The 15,264-nt window shown below is 40.4% G+C and overlaps 2 protein-coding genes across 4 annotated transcripts; both read right to left on the reverse strand.

Moving 5' to 3' along the window:
• Positions 1 to 1,198: 1,198 nt before the first annotated feature.
• On the reverse strand, positions 1,199 to 4,946 carry LOC118965535 (ladderlectin-like). Of its 2 annotated transcripts, XM_036985820.2 has the most exons (6): positions 4,841 to 4,946; positions 3,643 to 3,730; positions 3,193 to 3,308; positions 2,688 to 2,879; positions 1,554 to 1,668; positions 1,199 to 1,434 (listed from the first exon to the last, which is right to left on the reverse strand). In XM_036985820.2, the coding sequence occupies exons 1-6, from the start codon at positions 4,853 to 4,855 to the stop codon at positions 1,343 to 1,345; spliced, it is 618 nt and encodes a 205-aa protein (XP_036841715.1). In that variant the 5' UTR covers positions 4,856 to 4,946; the 3' UTR covers positions 1,199 to 1,342. The 2 variants fall into 2 exon arrangements, with proteins under 2 accessions (XP_036841715.1, XP_090039246.1); XM_090183120.1 differs by lacking the exon at positions 3,643 to 3,730 and having other exon boundaries at positions 4,841 to 4,885.
• Positions 4,947 to 8,296: 3,350 nt separating this feature from the next.
• Positions 8,297 to 12,051, reverse strand: LOC110530246 (ladderlectin-like). 2 transcript variants are annotated; one of them, XM_036985821.2, is made up of 6 exons: positions 11,951 to 12,051; positions 10,741 to 10,828; positions 10,291 to 10,406; positions 9,786 to 9,977; positions 8,652 to 8,766; positions 8,297 to 8,532 (listed from the first exon to the last, which is right to left on the reverse strand). In XM_036985821.2, the coding sequence occupies exons 1-6, from the start codon at positions 11,963 to 11,965 to the stop codon at positions 8,441 to 8,443; spliced, it is 618 nt and encodes a 205-aa protein (XP_036841716.1). In that variant the 5' UTR covers positions 11,966 to 12,051; the 3' UTR covers positions 8,297 to 8,440. The 2 variants fall into 2 exon arrangements, with proteins under 2 accessions (XP_036841716.1, XP_090039244.1); XM_090183118.1 differs by lacking the exon at positions 10,741 to 10,828 and having other exon boundaries at positions 11,951 to 11,995.
• Between the last annotated feature and the right edge of the window lie 3,213 nt (positions 12,052 to 15,264).

Here is a 15,264-nt window from a genome sequence, read left to right on the forward strand (position 1 = left end):
ACAATTTGAATCAGCTTGGCTCGTCTTGTGGAATACTCTGATCAAAACTGATACATTAATGAAATCGTTGCACTAAATGAATTATTTGGAAACTAGAATCTGATTAAGGGAAAGTTACACTTTTCTGTGAGCGCAATCAACCTATTTGTGCATGCCCAACGGAATGAACATTGTGGTGCGGGGACTGCCATATTGTGTTATCATTTTGCCATAAGGTGTAGAGAAATTTTTGCGGTTTTAAAGCCAAATTCCAGTAATTGTACACATTTTGCTATATGAGTGAGAGACTAATACATTCAATGGGGCCCTGTCATGCCAAATACTGTCTCCCTGTGTCACAATGGGATTCGAACAAGTATTAGCGTTCATTGCTATATCGATTAGAATTTGAGATCACAGCCTACATTGTGTTCTTTTCTTCGTCGCTATGCAAACAAGGCTGATTTCTGTGACAATTTCTGTTTAAACAAGCTTGTAACATGGAAACGTACATTCAAACTACTTTTTGGGGTACCTCGTCAACATTACATGAAATCCATGTCTTAAACGTTGCTACGTTTCGGGAAAACGTGTATTCTGCTTGACACATTAGTGACTTACCTTACAGATCAAAGTAAGCTGATGTCCACTCCATTCAGATGTAAATCCTTTTGATTCAGTCACTGGCTTGTCTGGCTGTCATTTTCTTTTAACCTGCCCTCATCTACACTGAAATATCCTTTCAGTAGGCCTCTATTATAATTCACCCCCCCCACCCCCCTTCATTAATACACCCTTGTGGTTGAATATATATATTGTTTTATGTACATATGTGAACTTGTTAGATTTTACTGCATGGTTAGAACTAGAAGCACAAGCATTTCTCTACACTCGCATTAGCATCTGCTAACCATGTGTACGTGACAAATAAAATTGGATAGGGAACAGATGGGGTAGGGAAATGTAACACTTAAAATTCGCAGAGTGCTCTGACAACAGCATGATCATTTTCTACTTATTTTAAAGCTATATACACACACTGTTCGTTTACGTTAATGTTTGTGGAGTAAGACAACTTTTTGGGTCCTAAGAGAATTCTATTCTTCAAGAAACAATGGATCAACAATCAAATAATTGAAATGCCCACTGAACAGACACCCAGACTGCTTCTTCAAGAAACAAAGTGAAGCAATGTTTAATAACCACTCATGAGATTAAATACGTACACCAGTTTTATTGACAAGCTACAATAGTTACACAACAAGTCAAACGTATTTTACAGCAACAAATACCTTCAAAGTAATTCACTATAACATGAAACATTTGCAGTTAGGATGCTGACACCAGAGTAGCATTTTTGGTTTCAATTGACAGTTTGAAGGATTAAACAGGTTCTTATGGAGCACACGGAGGGATAGCTCTTTCCACATGATTCATCGTTCCAGCCGTTTTCAGCTTAAGAGGAAACACGAAATAGAAATTACCTCTCGATGTACACACGAAAAGAGAAAAGTAGGTCACATTTATTTGTTAAACTTGCTCAAAAAAGTTTAATTTGATGAATGATAATGTACCGCCAAAGTTGATCTGAATACATGGCTCTCTGGCACCATTGCGGTTATTCGGCTCCCCTTCAGCCCAGCTCTCGTGATCAAATTTGGAGCCGTCACTCCAGAACCATAGCCTGTCCTGTGTGGAAGTAGTGAGATCTCAGTATCAAATGTTACATGCATTTTAGAAATTGTTCAGCAAGCACAACATTTATGGTCTTTCCTCCAACAAAACGGTAAAAGCCACCACTACCAAAACGTGCAGACTGACAATGGAACTGTTGGGTGAAAAAAATACACAAGTGTTGATACTACAACCACATTTCTAGAAATCCCAAAAATAGAAAAAGACAGCTAGTAAGTTGTTTCTGCGCCATAGCAAAGAGGAAGAGGCGAAGCGAGAAGGGTAACTAAGCCCAAAATCTGCCTTCTCAAGCGGGTAGCGTTTTTCCTGGTCACCAAGCAACTCGTTTTTGTATGGCCGCCAATAAGATGTCGAATTTCATTAACGAAAAACATAATGGCTTATTTGAGCAAATATACGTTTTGTAATGCTTAGGTTGTTACAAGTACTGATACAAGTAGCACACATGACATGCCAGAAACTGAGAAAACCATTTCTCTCGGAATTGTGCCTGTCCCTCGAATCTGCCCGACATTGCAGACTCTTCACATCGTTAGAGGCCAATGGAGTATCTGTGGCAATTGCTCTGGATATTTCGAGATGATCAACTCAAATCTAGACCTACAACCAACAGTATTTATTTTGCTTTTGACAATGACTTCACACGAGGCATAGGTCACATGCCTAAATACTTAAAATCACATATCAGTTTAAAGACATGACATCGGGCCATGTTTTCTTGAATTATGTTTGGTTAAAAGGTAGGCAAGTAACTTCATGCCTACTGTGCCAAAGCAATTTACAGTTATTAAAGTGGGAGTGTGGATATAATGGTAATATCCAAATTCCACGTAGAACTCGAGTTGCGAATGTCAATCTTTCCTCCGCGGTACCTCAAACTGTGGTCATTACCAGCTGAGAAACTGGCGAGTTGATTACTCCTGGCACAGAGTTGTCTGACCAGTGTCTTAACACCTACTCTGAGCTGATGGTTTTATTAGTCTTAAGTATTAAGGCATCTTCACTTTGGGTACCTTTTCCACCTTTGCTTGAACAGCATCAAATCCACCAATCCAGGTAAGAGGGAAACTGCCAGTCGCGACCAACACCACCGCCTGTAGAAATTGGAACTCTTCATAGCTGTGCACAGATGCCAGGTTTGCGCCAAGGTACTTTACAGTGTTGTACACAGGCTTCAGTTTTTCTCCAAGTAACTGACAGTGGCGCTAGAGCAAGCAGTACACAGAGACAAAGACATGTCATAATGGAAGTATTAGTCAGTTGTCCAGTCTGAGAATTTGTCTTCTGGACTCTCAAATATAGGAATTAGTTCATCTCAGTCTTAACCCATGCCTTGAGGGTTCTAATATACAAGAGGGCCCAACTCCACACAATATTGAAAAGCCTATAGAAAATTGCAATTACAGCATATTAAGGGGAGGTTCAGTATTTTACATGAGGCGCCTGTTAAAATAAGGCCAAAGCACCTTTAACTCAAAAAACTAAGTTGACTTCAATTGTAGAAGGTAAGCATTATACCTCTGCATTGGGCCATGTCCTTGCAGTTTTGACAAACATGAAGCAGCGTGAATTAAATTGGAACCAGCCTCTGGGGCATGGGTTTCTTTGGTCTGCTGCAAATCTCACCAAATCATCTGAAAGGAGAAGACAGGGAGGGTTCTGAAATTGCAGCAGACTTTAAAGGATAGTCCAGACTGACCCTTGCATCAAAAATAACATTTGGAGATCAGTCATGCCACACTACAACAAAACATACACAATCAATGATGTAAAGCACAAACTCATTCCACAGAGCGTCTACAGGTTTTCGCTCCTCCCTCGATTGATCAATTTAGGTCACTAATTAGTAAGGAACTCCCCTCACCTGGTTGTCTAGGTCTTCATTGAAAGGTAAGCCAACTGCAGATGCAAGAGACTCCGTGGAATGAGTTTGACACTCGTGATTTAAAGTGTGAGGCTGACTCTTACTTGCTATGTTCAAAGTCATTCTGTCACCCAGTGTAAAGGCAGCGCTGAGAAGCAGTAGAAGGGTCAACGTCGCCATGGTGATAGTCTCCTGAGAGACACACGAGATAAGCCATCAGTGTTTCCCCAACCTCTCCTCAAGTACCCCAGCAAGTCCACTTAACACATTCAACTAATGAAGGGCTAAGGAATACCAGGAATCATCTCTTCCACCACAGAGTAGATTAGCCTGGCACACGGGAATAAGGAGAAGTCTATGCTCTTGGGTTCTCCCCAAAACAGCACCCTAGCTAACTAACCCCGATGCATGGCACACCTAGTAAGTCACCTTTTTGCAAATTAAATTGGCTGGTAAAGTACATTTTTCTAGAGCAGGAGACTCAACTTGCCTGGCATGAGCTACCTTTTTTTAATACACACGTTCTGGCAAAAGACACAGTAAAATGGGTAATAAACTACTAAAGGGGCCCTATAAAAAAAGCTGTGATTTTAAACCCCAAATTACAGCCATTTTCATAAATGTTCTCAGTTCAATTTCCTGGTTTGCCACTCAATTACAATTGGTAATGGAGAACAAAATGTAATGTTCTGAGTCCATGGCAGTGCTTAAATCACATCAGAATACCATTTATTTTATGTCTGGAAGAAAAGTAACACATGAGAAAGCAATGCGTGGTCGAATGTGCCAGTCTAGCGATGGTTCTGTATTGCCAATTGCTGCTCATTTCATGGCAAGGTTTGCAAATAACAATAGATACAATTTCTATACTTTTGACAAGTATACCTTGCAGTTAATACTTAGTCGTGAAAGAATCTGGCAACCCACTAGGCATCAACTGGCTACACAGGGAGTGAGCGACAGACAGGGCAATATTGCTGGAAATTAATTGGCAGATATGGTTTTAAATGTGACGTTTTAAGCCAATAGTTGACTAACCAGAGGTGGGATAACGTCAAGTCGCGTTGATTTAGTAACTTGCAGTGTCTGATACTTGAGATTTGTTTGACAGTTTGACACGTGAAAAAAATCTATTTTAAAAATCTGAATTGTTTGGCAAACTACTATGACCTGTTGGAGACCCCTGTCCTATGTAACGCACTACATTTGAATAGGGTCACATATGCCCGATGGGTACTGGTCATAAATTACCATTTGGGATGAAAGCAGATACAGTACTAGATGACTATGTTGAACTCTCACCTGTAGTCTGGTCATGTCAGCGCTCTGTTTGTGAGTTGAGTTCTACTGCTTCCTGCTCTCCTTTTTTAAGGACCCATCCAGTCAGACCCCTCCCTCTCTCATCCTTTAACCGGTCAAATAATCAACTAATCATCAAGCTTTTATCATTTGAATCAGCTGTGTTGTGTTAGGGCAGAAACCAAAACGTATAGCCACGGGAAGAAGTTTGTTGGTGCAGGGTACTTTTAATGAATGTTATTTTCAATTGGGGTGCTGGAAAAATATCTTTGCCTGTGCTACAGGCGCTCTATTGTGAAAATGTAACAAATCTATAAAAAGTTAACATATATACATATATACAGTACCAGTCAAAAGTTTGGACACACCTACTCATTCAAGGCTTTTTCTTTATTTTTACTATTTTCTTTGTAGAATAATAGTGAAGACCTCAAAACTGTGAAATAACACATATGGAATCATGAGGTAACCAAAAAAAGTGTTACACGAAACCAAATATATGTTAGATTCTTCAAAGTAGCCACCTTTAAACTTGATGACAGCTTTGTACACCCTTCTCTCAACCAGCTTCACCTGGTATGCTTTTCCAACATTCTTAAAGGAATTCCCACATATGTTGAGCACTTGTTTGCTGCTTTTCCTTAACTCTGCGGTCCAACTCATCCCAAACCATCTCAATTGGGTTGAGGTTAGGTGATTGTGGAGGCCAGGGCGGTCTGATGCAACACTACATCACTCTACCTTATTGGTCAAACAGCCTGGAGGTATGTTGGGTCGTTGTCCTGTTGAAAAACAAATGATAGTCCCACTAAGCGCAAACCAGATGGGATGGTGTATCGCTGCAGAATGCTGTGGTAGCCATGCTGGTTAAGCGTGCCTTGAATTCTAAATAAAACACAGACAGTGTTACCAGCAAAGCACCATCACACCTCCTACTCCATGCTTCACGGTGGGAACCACACATGCGGAGATCATTCGTTCACCTACTCTGCATCTCACAAAGACACACTAATCAGACCAAAGGACAGATTTCCACCGGTCTAATGTCCATTGCTCGTGTTTCTTGGCCCAAGCAAGTCTCTTGTTCTTATCGGTGTCCTTTAGGAGTGGTTTCTTTGCAGCAGTTTGACATGAAGGCCTGATTCACGCAGTCTCCTCTGAACAGTTGATGTTGAGATGTGTCTGTTACTTCAACTCTGTGAAGCATTTATTTGGGCTGCAATTTCTGAGGCTGGTAACTCTAATGAACTTATCCTCTGCAGCAGAGGTAACTCTGGGTCTTCCTTTCCTGTGGCGGTCCTCGGGAGAGCCAGTTTCATCATAGCGCTTGATGGTTTTTGCGACTGCAATTGAAGAAACTTTCAAAGTTCTTGAAATGTTCCGCATTGACTGACCTTCATGTCTTAAAGCAATGATGGACTGTCATTTCTCTTTGCTTATTTGAGCTGTTCTTGTCAAATAAATGGACTTGGTCTTTTACCAAACAGGGCTATCTACTTTATACCTCCCCTACCTTGCCACAACACAACCTCATGAATCTGGATAAGAGAATGCCAAGAGTGTGCAAAGCTGTCATCAAGGCAAAGGGTGGCTACTTTGAAGAATCTCAAATATAACATAGATTTTGATTTGTTTAACACTTTTCTGGTTACTACATGATTCCATATGTGTTATGTCATAGTTTTGATGTCGTCATTATTCTACAATGTAGAAAATAGTAGAGAATAAAGAAAAACCCTGGAATGAGTAGGTGTGTCCAAACTTTTGACTGGATATCACCTGCAGGAATAGCCATTTTTGTTAAGCTCATTCCTACCCTGCTCCTGTATTCTTTTCAAACATCGACCAGTAGCATCGATAGTGCCTCTCTCTCTCTTTGCCAGAGTCTACCCCATTATAAGAACCCCAACAATAATTGCTAAAAGCCTATGTAAGCCTGTTGGCTGATTGGCATGTATGAGATGATGGAATTTGCTTTTGGAAAAAAGTTGAGGCTTTTTGACACTGGCTTGAGCGGGTCTTAGCAGAGCATGTGTATGTGAGCATCAACAAGCCTTGTTACCATATACCCTTTGAGAATGAATGAACAAATAGTTACTTCACACAAACATATGTACCAGATTCCTTTTGGGAAATTCATTTGGGTTGTTTTCTTTGCACATTGGAGGACCCCTGCAAAACCAAGCGTGAGGTAATGGCAATGATGTCATGTGTACTATCCACATCCTGGTGCTGAACTGTGAAACATCATGCGGTGCTGAACAATTTGAATCAGCTTGGCTCGTCTTGTGGAATACTCTGATCAAAACTGATACATTAATGAAATCGTTGCACTAAATGAATTATTTGGAAACTAGAATCTGATTAAGGGAAAGTTACACTTTTCTGTGAGCGCAATCAACCTATTTGTGCATGCCCAACGGAATGAACATTGTGGTGCGGGGACTGCCATATTGTGTTATCATTTTGCCATAAGGTGTAGAGAAATTTTTGCGGTTTTAAAGCCAAATTCCAGTAATTGTACACATTTTGCTATATGAGTGAGAGACTAATACATTCAATGGGGCCCTGTCATGCCAAATACTGTCTCCCTGTGTCACAATGGGATTCGAACAAGTATTAGCGTTCATTGCTATATCGATTAGAATTTGAGATCACAGCCTACATTGTGTTCTTTTCTTCGTCGCTATGCAAACAAGGCTGATTTCTGTGACAATTTCTGTTTAAACAAGCTTGTAACATGGAAACGTACATTCAAACTACTTTTTGGGGTACCTCGTCAACATTACATGAAATCCATGTCTTAAACGTTGCTACGTTTCGGGAAAACGTGTATTCTGCTTGACACATTAGTGACTTACCTTACAGATCAAAGTAAGCTGATGTCCACTCCATTCAGATGTAAATCCTTTTGATTCAGTCACTGGCTTGTCTGGCTGTCATTTTCTTTTAACCTGCCCTCATCTACACTGAAATATCCTTTCAGTAGGCCTCTATTATAATTCACCCCCCCCACCCCCCTTCATTAATACACCCTTGTGGTTGAATATATATATTGTTTTATGTACATATGTGAACTTGTTAGATTTTACTGCATGGTTAGAACTAGAAGCACAAGCATTTCTCTACACTCGCATTAGCATCTGCTAACCATGTGTACGTGACAAATAAAATTGGATAGGGAACAGATGGGGTAGGGAAATGTAACACTTAAAATTCGCAGAGTGCTCTGACAACAGCATGATCATTTTCTACTTATTTTAAAGCTATATACACACACTGTTCGTTTACGTTAATGTTTGTGGAGTAAGACAACTTTTTGGGTCCTAAGAGAATTCTATTCTTCAAGAAACAATGGATCAACAATCAAATAATTGAAATGCCCACTGAACAGACACCCAGACTGCTTCTTCAAGAAACAAAGTGAAGCAATGTTTAATAACCACTCATGAGATTAAATACGTACACCAGTTTTATTGACAAGCTACAATAGTTACACAACAAGTCAAACGTATTTTACAGCAACAAATACCTTCAAAGTAATTCACTATAACATGAAACATTTGCAGTTAGGATGCTGACACCAGAGTAGCATTTTTGGTTTCAATTGACAGTTTGAAGGATTAAACAGGTTCTTATGGAGCACACGGAGGGATAGCTCTTTCCACATGATTCATCGTTCCAGCCGTTTTCAGCTTAAGAGGAAACACGAAATAGAAATTACCTCTCGATGTACACACGAAAAGAGAAAAGTAGGTCACATTTATTTGTTAAACTTGCTCAAAAAAGTTTAATTTGATGAATGATAATGTACCGCCAAAGTTGATCTGAATACATGGCTCTCTGGCACCATTGCGGTTATTCGGCTCCCCTTCAGCCCAGCTCTCGTGATCAAATTTGGAGCCGTCACTCCAGAACCATAGCCTGTCCTGTGTGGAAGTAGTGAGATCTCAGTATCAAATGTTACATGCATTTTAGAAATTGTTCAGCAAGCACAACATTTATGGTCTTTCCTCCAACAAAACGGTAAAAGCCACCACTACCAAAACGTGCAGACTGACAATGGAACTGTTGGGTGAAAAAAATACACAAGTGTTGATACTACAACCACATTTCTAGAAATCCCAAAAATAGAAAAAGACAGCTAGTAAGTTGTTTCTGCGCCATAGCAAAGAGGAAGAGGCGAAGCGAGAAGGGTAACTAAGCCCAAAATCTGCCTTCTCAAGCGGGTAGCGTTTTTCCTGGTCACCAAGCAACTCGTTTTTGTATGGCCGCCAATAAGATGTCGAATTTCATTAACGAAAAACATAATGGCTTATTTGAGCAAATATACGTTTTGTAATGCTTAGGTTGTTACAAGTACTGATACAAGTAGCACACATGACATGCCAGAAACTGAGAAAACCATTTCTCTCGGAATTGTGCCTGTCCCTCGAATCTGCCCGACATTGCAGACTCTTCACATCGTTAGAGGCCAATGGAGTATCTGTGGCAATTGCTCTGGATATTTCGAGATGATCAACTCAAATCTAGACCTACAACCAACAGTATTTATTTTGCTTTTGACAATGACTTCACACGAGGCATAGGTCACATGCCTAAATACTTAAAATCACATATCAGTTTAAAGACATGACATCGGGCCATGTTTTCTTGAATTATGTTTGGTTAAAAGGTAGGCAAGTAACTTCATGCCTACTGTGCCAAAGCAATTTACAGTTATTAAAGTGGGAGTGTGGATATAATGGTAATATCCAAATTCCACGTAGAACTCGAGTTGCGAATGTCAATCTTTCCTCCGCGGTACCTCAAACTGTGGTCATTACCAGCTGAGAAACTGGCGAGTTGATTACTCCTGGCACAGAGTTGTCTGACCAGTGTCTTAACACCTACTCTGAGCTGATGGTTTTATTAGTCTTAAGTATTAAGGCATCTTCACTTTGGGTACCTTTTCCACCTTTGCTTGAACAGCATCAAATCCACCAATCCAGGTAAGAGGGAAACTGCCAGTCGCGACCAACACCACCGCCTGTAGAAATTGGAACTCTTCATAGCTGTGCACAGATGCCAGGTTTGCGCCAAGGTACTTTACAGTGTTGTACACAGGCTTCAGTTTTTCTCCAAGTAACTGACAGTGGCGCTAGAGCAAGCAGTACACAGAGACAAAGACATGTCATAATGGAAGTATTAGTCAGTTGTCCAGTCTGAGAATTTGTCTTCTGGACTCTCAAATATAGGAATTAGTTCATCTCAGTCTTAACCCATGCCTTGAGGGTTCTAATATACAAGAGGGCCCAACTCCACACAATATTGAAAAGCCTATAGAAAATTGCAATTACAGCATATTAAGGGGAGGTTCAGTATTTTACATGAGGCGCCTGTTAAAATAAGGCCAAAGCACCTTTAACTCAAAAAACTAAGTTGACTTCAATTGTAGAAGGTAAGCATTATACCTCTGCATTGGGCCATGTCCTTGCAGTTTTGACAAACATGAAGCAGCGTGAATTAAATTGGAACCAGCCTCTGGGGCATGGGTTTCTTTGGTCTGCTGCAAATCTCACCAAATCATCTGAAAGGAGAAGACAGGGAGGGTTCTGAAATTGCAGCAGACTTTAAAGGATAGTCCAGACTGACCCTTGCATCAAAAATAACATTTGGAGATCAGTCATGCCACACTACAACAAAACATACACAATCAATGATGTAAAGCACAAACTCATTCCACAGAGCGTCTACAGGTTTTCGCTCCTCCCTCGATTGATCAATTTAGGTCACTAATTAGTAAGGAACTCCCCTCACCTGGTTGTCTAGGTCTTCATTGAAAGGTAAGCCAACTGCAGATGCAAGAGACTCCGTGGAATGAGTTTGACACTCGTGATTTAAAGTGTGAGGCTGACTCTTACTTGCTATGTTCAAAGTCATTCTGTCACCCAGTGTAAAGGCAGCGCTGAGAAGCAGTAGAAGGGTCAACGTCGCCATGGTGATAGTCTCCTGAGAGACACACGAGATAAGCCATCAGTGTTTCCCCAACCTCTCCTCAAGTACCCCAGCAAGTCCACTTAACACATTCAACTAATGAAGGGCTAAGGAATACCAGGAATCATCTCTTCCACCACAGAGTAGATTAGCCTGGCACACGGGAATAAGGAGAAGTCTATGCTCTTGGGTTCTCCCCAAAACAGCACCCTAGCTAACTAACCCCGATGCATGGCACACCTAGTAAGTCACCTTTTTGCAAATTAAATTGGCTGGTAAAGTACATTTTTCTAGAGCAGGAGACTCAACTTGCCTGGCATGAGCTACCTTTTTTTAATACACACGTCGCACACGTTCTGGCAAAAGACACAGTAAAATGGGTAATAAACTACTAAAGGGGCCCTATAAAAAAAGCTGTGATTTTAAACCCCAAATTACAGCCATTTTCATAAATGTTCTCAGTTCAATTTCCTGGTTTGCCACTCAATTACAATTGGTAATGGAGAACAAAATGTAATGTTCTGAGTCCATGGCAGTGCTTAAATCACATCAGAATACCATTTATTTTATGTCTGGAAGAAAAGTAACACATGAGAAAGCAATGCGTGGTCGAATGTGCCAGTCTAGCAATGGTTCTGTATTGCCAATTGCTGCTCATTTCATGGCAAGGTTTGCAAATAACAATAGATACAATTTCTATACTTTTGACAAGTATACCTTGCAGTTAATACTTAGTCGTGAAAGAATCTGGCAACCCACTAGGCATCAACTGGCTACACAGGGAGTGAGCGACAGACAGGGCAATATTGCTGGAAATTAATTGGCAGATATGGTTTTAAATGTGACGTTTTAAGCCAATAGTTGACTAACCAGAGGTGGGATAACGTCAAGTCGCGTTGATTTAGTAACTTGCAGTGTCTGATACTTGAGATTTGTTTGACAGTTGTTTGACACGTGAAAAAAATCTATTTTAAAAATCTGAATTGTTTGGCAAACTACTATGACCTGTTGGAGACCCCTGTCCTATGTAACGCACTACATTTGAATAGGGTCACATATGCCCGATGGGTACTGGTCATAAATTACCATTTGGGATGAAAGCAGATACAGTACTAGATGACTATGTTGAACTCTCACCTGTAGTCTGGTCATGTCAGCGCTCTGTTTGTGAGTTGAGTTCTACTGCTTCCTGCTCTCCTTTTTTAAGGACCCATCCAGTCAGACCCCTCCCTCTCTCATCCTTTAACCGGTCAAATAATCAACTAATCATCAAGCTTTTATCATTTGAATCAGCTGTGTTGTGTTAGGGCAGAAACCAAAACGTATAGCCACGGGAAGAAGTTTGTTGGTGCAGGGTACTTTTAATGAATGTTATTTTCAATTGGGGTGCTGGAAAAATATCTTTGCCTGTGCTACAGGCGCTCTATTGTGAAAATGTAACAAATCTATAAAAAGTTAACATATATACATATATACAGTACCAGTCAAAAGTTTGGACACACCTACTCATTCAAGGCTTTTTCTTTATTTTTACTATTTTCTTTGTAGAATAATAGTGAAGACCTCAAAACTGTGAAATAACACATATGGAATCATGAGGTAACCAAAAAAAGTGTTACACGAAACCAAATATATGTTAGATTCTTCAAAGTAGCCACCTTTAAACTTGATGACAGCTTTGTACACCCTTCTCTCAACCAGCTTCACCTGGTATGCTTTTCCAACATTCTTAAAGGAATTCCCACATATGTTGAGCACTTGTTTGCTGCTTTTCCTTAACTCTGCGGTCCAACTCATCCCAAACCATCTCAATTGGGTTGAGGTTAGGTGATTGTGGAGGCCAGGGCGGTCTGATGCAACACTACATCACTCTACCTTATTGGTCAAACAGCCTGGAGGTATGTTGGGTCGTTGTCCTGTTGAAAAACAAATGATAGTCCCACTAAGCGCAAACCAGATGGGATGGTGTATCGCTGCAGAATGCTGTGGTAGCCATGCTGGTTAAGCGTGCCTTGAATTCTAAATAAAACACAGACAGTGTTACCAGCAAAGCACAATCACACCTCCTACTCCATGCTTCACGGTGGGAACCACACATGCGGAGATCATTCGTTCACCTACTCTGCATCTCACAAAGACACACTAATCAGACCAAAGGACAGATTTCCACCGGTCTAATGTCCATTGCTCGTGTTTCTTGGCCCAAGCAAGTCTCTTGTTCTTATCGGTGTCCTTTAGGAGTGGTTTCTTTGCAGCAGTTTGACATGAAGGCCTGATTCACGCAGTCTCCTCTGAACAGTTGATGTTGAGATGTGTCTGTTACTTCAACTCTGTGAAGCATTTATTTGGGCTGCAATTTCTGAGGCTGGTAACTCTAATGAACTTATCCTCTGCAGCAGAGGTAACTCTGGGTCTTCCTTTCCTGTGGCGGTCCTCGGGAGAGCCAGTTTCATCATAGCGCTTGATGGTTTTTGCGACTGCAATTGAAGAAACTTTCAAAGTTCTTGAAATGTTCCGCATTGACTGACCTTCATGTCTTAAAGCAATGATGGACTGTCATTTCTCTTTGCTTATTTGAGCTGTTCTTGTCAAATAAATGGACTTGGTCTTTTACCAAACAGGGCTATCTACTTTATACCACCCCTACCTTGCCACAACACAACCTCATGAATCTGGATAAGAGAATGCCAAGAGTGTGCAAAGCTGTCATCAAGGCAAAGGGTGGCTACTTTGAAGAATCTCAAATATAACATAGATTTTGATTTGTTTAACACTTTTCTGGTTACTACATGATTCCATATGTGTTATGTCATAGTTTTGATGTCGTCATTATTCTACAATGTAGAAAATAGTAGAGAATAAAGAAAAACCCTGGAATGAGTAGGTGTGTCCAAACTTTTGACTGGATATCACCTGCAGGAATAGCCATTTTTGTTAAGCTCATTCCTACCCTGCTCCTGTATTCTTTTCAAACATCGACCAGTAGCATCGATAGTGCCTCTCTCTCTCTTTGCCAGAGTCTACCCCATTATAAGAACCCCAACAATAATTGATAAAAGCCTATGTAAGCCTGTTGGCTGATTGGCATGTATGAGATGGAATTTGCTTTTGGAAAAAAAGTTGAGACTTTTTGACACTGGCTTGAGCGGGTCTTAGCAGAGCATGTGTATATGAGCATCAACAAGCCTTGTTGCCATATACCCTTTGAGAATGAATGAACAAATAGTTACTTCACACAAACATATGTACCAGATTCCTTTTGGGAAATTCATTTGGGTTGTTTTCTTTGCACATTGGAGGACCCCTGCAAAACCAAGCGTGAGGTAATGGCAATGATGTCATGTGTACTATCCACATCCTGGTGCTGAACTGTGAAACATCATGCGGTGCTGAACAATTTGAATCAGCTTGGCTCGTCTTGTGGAATACTCTGATCAAAACTGATACATTAATGAAATCGTTGCACTAAATGAATTTGGAAACTAGAATCTGATTAAGGGAAAGTTACACTTTTCTGTGAGCGCAATCAACCTATTTGTGCATGCCCAACAGAATGAACATTGTGGTGCGGGGACTGCCATATTGTGTTATCATTTTGCCATAAGGTGTAGAGAAATTTTTGCGGTTTTAAAGCCAAATTCCAGTAATTGTACACATTTTGCTATATGAGTGAGAGACTAATACATTCAATGGGGCCCTGTCATGCCAAATACTGTCTCCCTGTGTCACAATGGGATTCGAACAAGTATTAGCGTTCATTGCTATATCGATTAGAATTTGAGATCACAGCCTACATTGTGTTCTTTTCTTCGTCGCTATGCAAACAAGGCTGATTTCTGCGACAATTTCTGTTTAAACAAGCTTGTAACATGGAAACGTACATTCAAACTACTTTTTGGGGTACCTCGTCAACATTACATGAAATCCATGTCTTAAACGTTGCTACGTTTCGGGAAAACGTGTATTCTGCTTGACACATTAAAGTGACTTACCTTACAGATCAAAGTAAGCTGATGTCCACTCCATTCAGATGTAAATCCTTTTGATTCAGTCACTGACTTGTCTGGCTGTCATGTTTTTCTTTTAACCTGCCCTCATCTACACTGAAATAATATCCTTTCAGTAGGTCTCTATTATAATTCACCCCCCCCTCATTAATACACCCTTGTGGTTGAATATATATTGTTTTATGTACATATGTGAACTTGTTAGATTTTACTGCATGGTTAGAACTAGAAGCACAAGCATTTCTCTACACTCGCATTAGCATCTGCTAACCATGTGTACGTGACAAATAAAATTGGATAGGGAACAGATGGGGTAGGGAAATGTAACACTTAAAATTCACAGAGTGCTCTGACAACAGCATGATCATTTTCTACTTATTTTAAAGCTATATACACACACTGTTCGTTTACGTTAATGTTTGTGGAGTAAGACAACTTTTTGGG

This window comes from Oncorhynchus mykiss, chromosome 8 (assembly GCF_057628025.1).
Source record: "Oncorhynchus mykiss isolate SJ-2025 chromosome 8, ASM5762802v1, whole genome shotgun sequence".
NCBI lineage: Eukaryota > Metazoa > Chordata > Actinopteri > Salmoniformes > Salmonidae > Oncorhynchus > Oncorhynchus mykiss.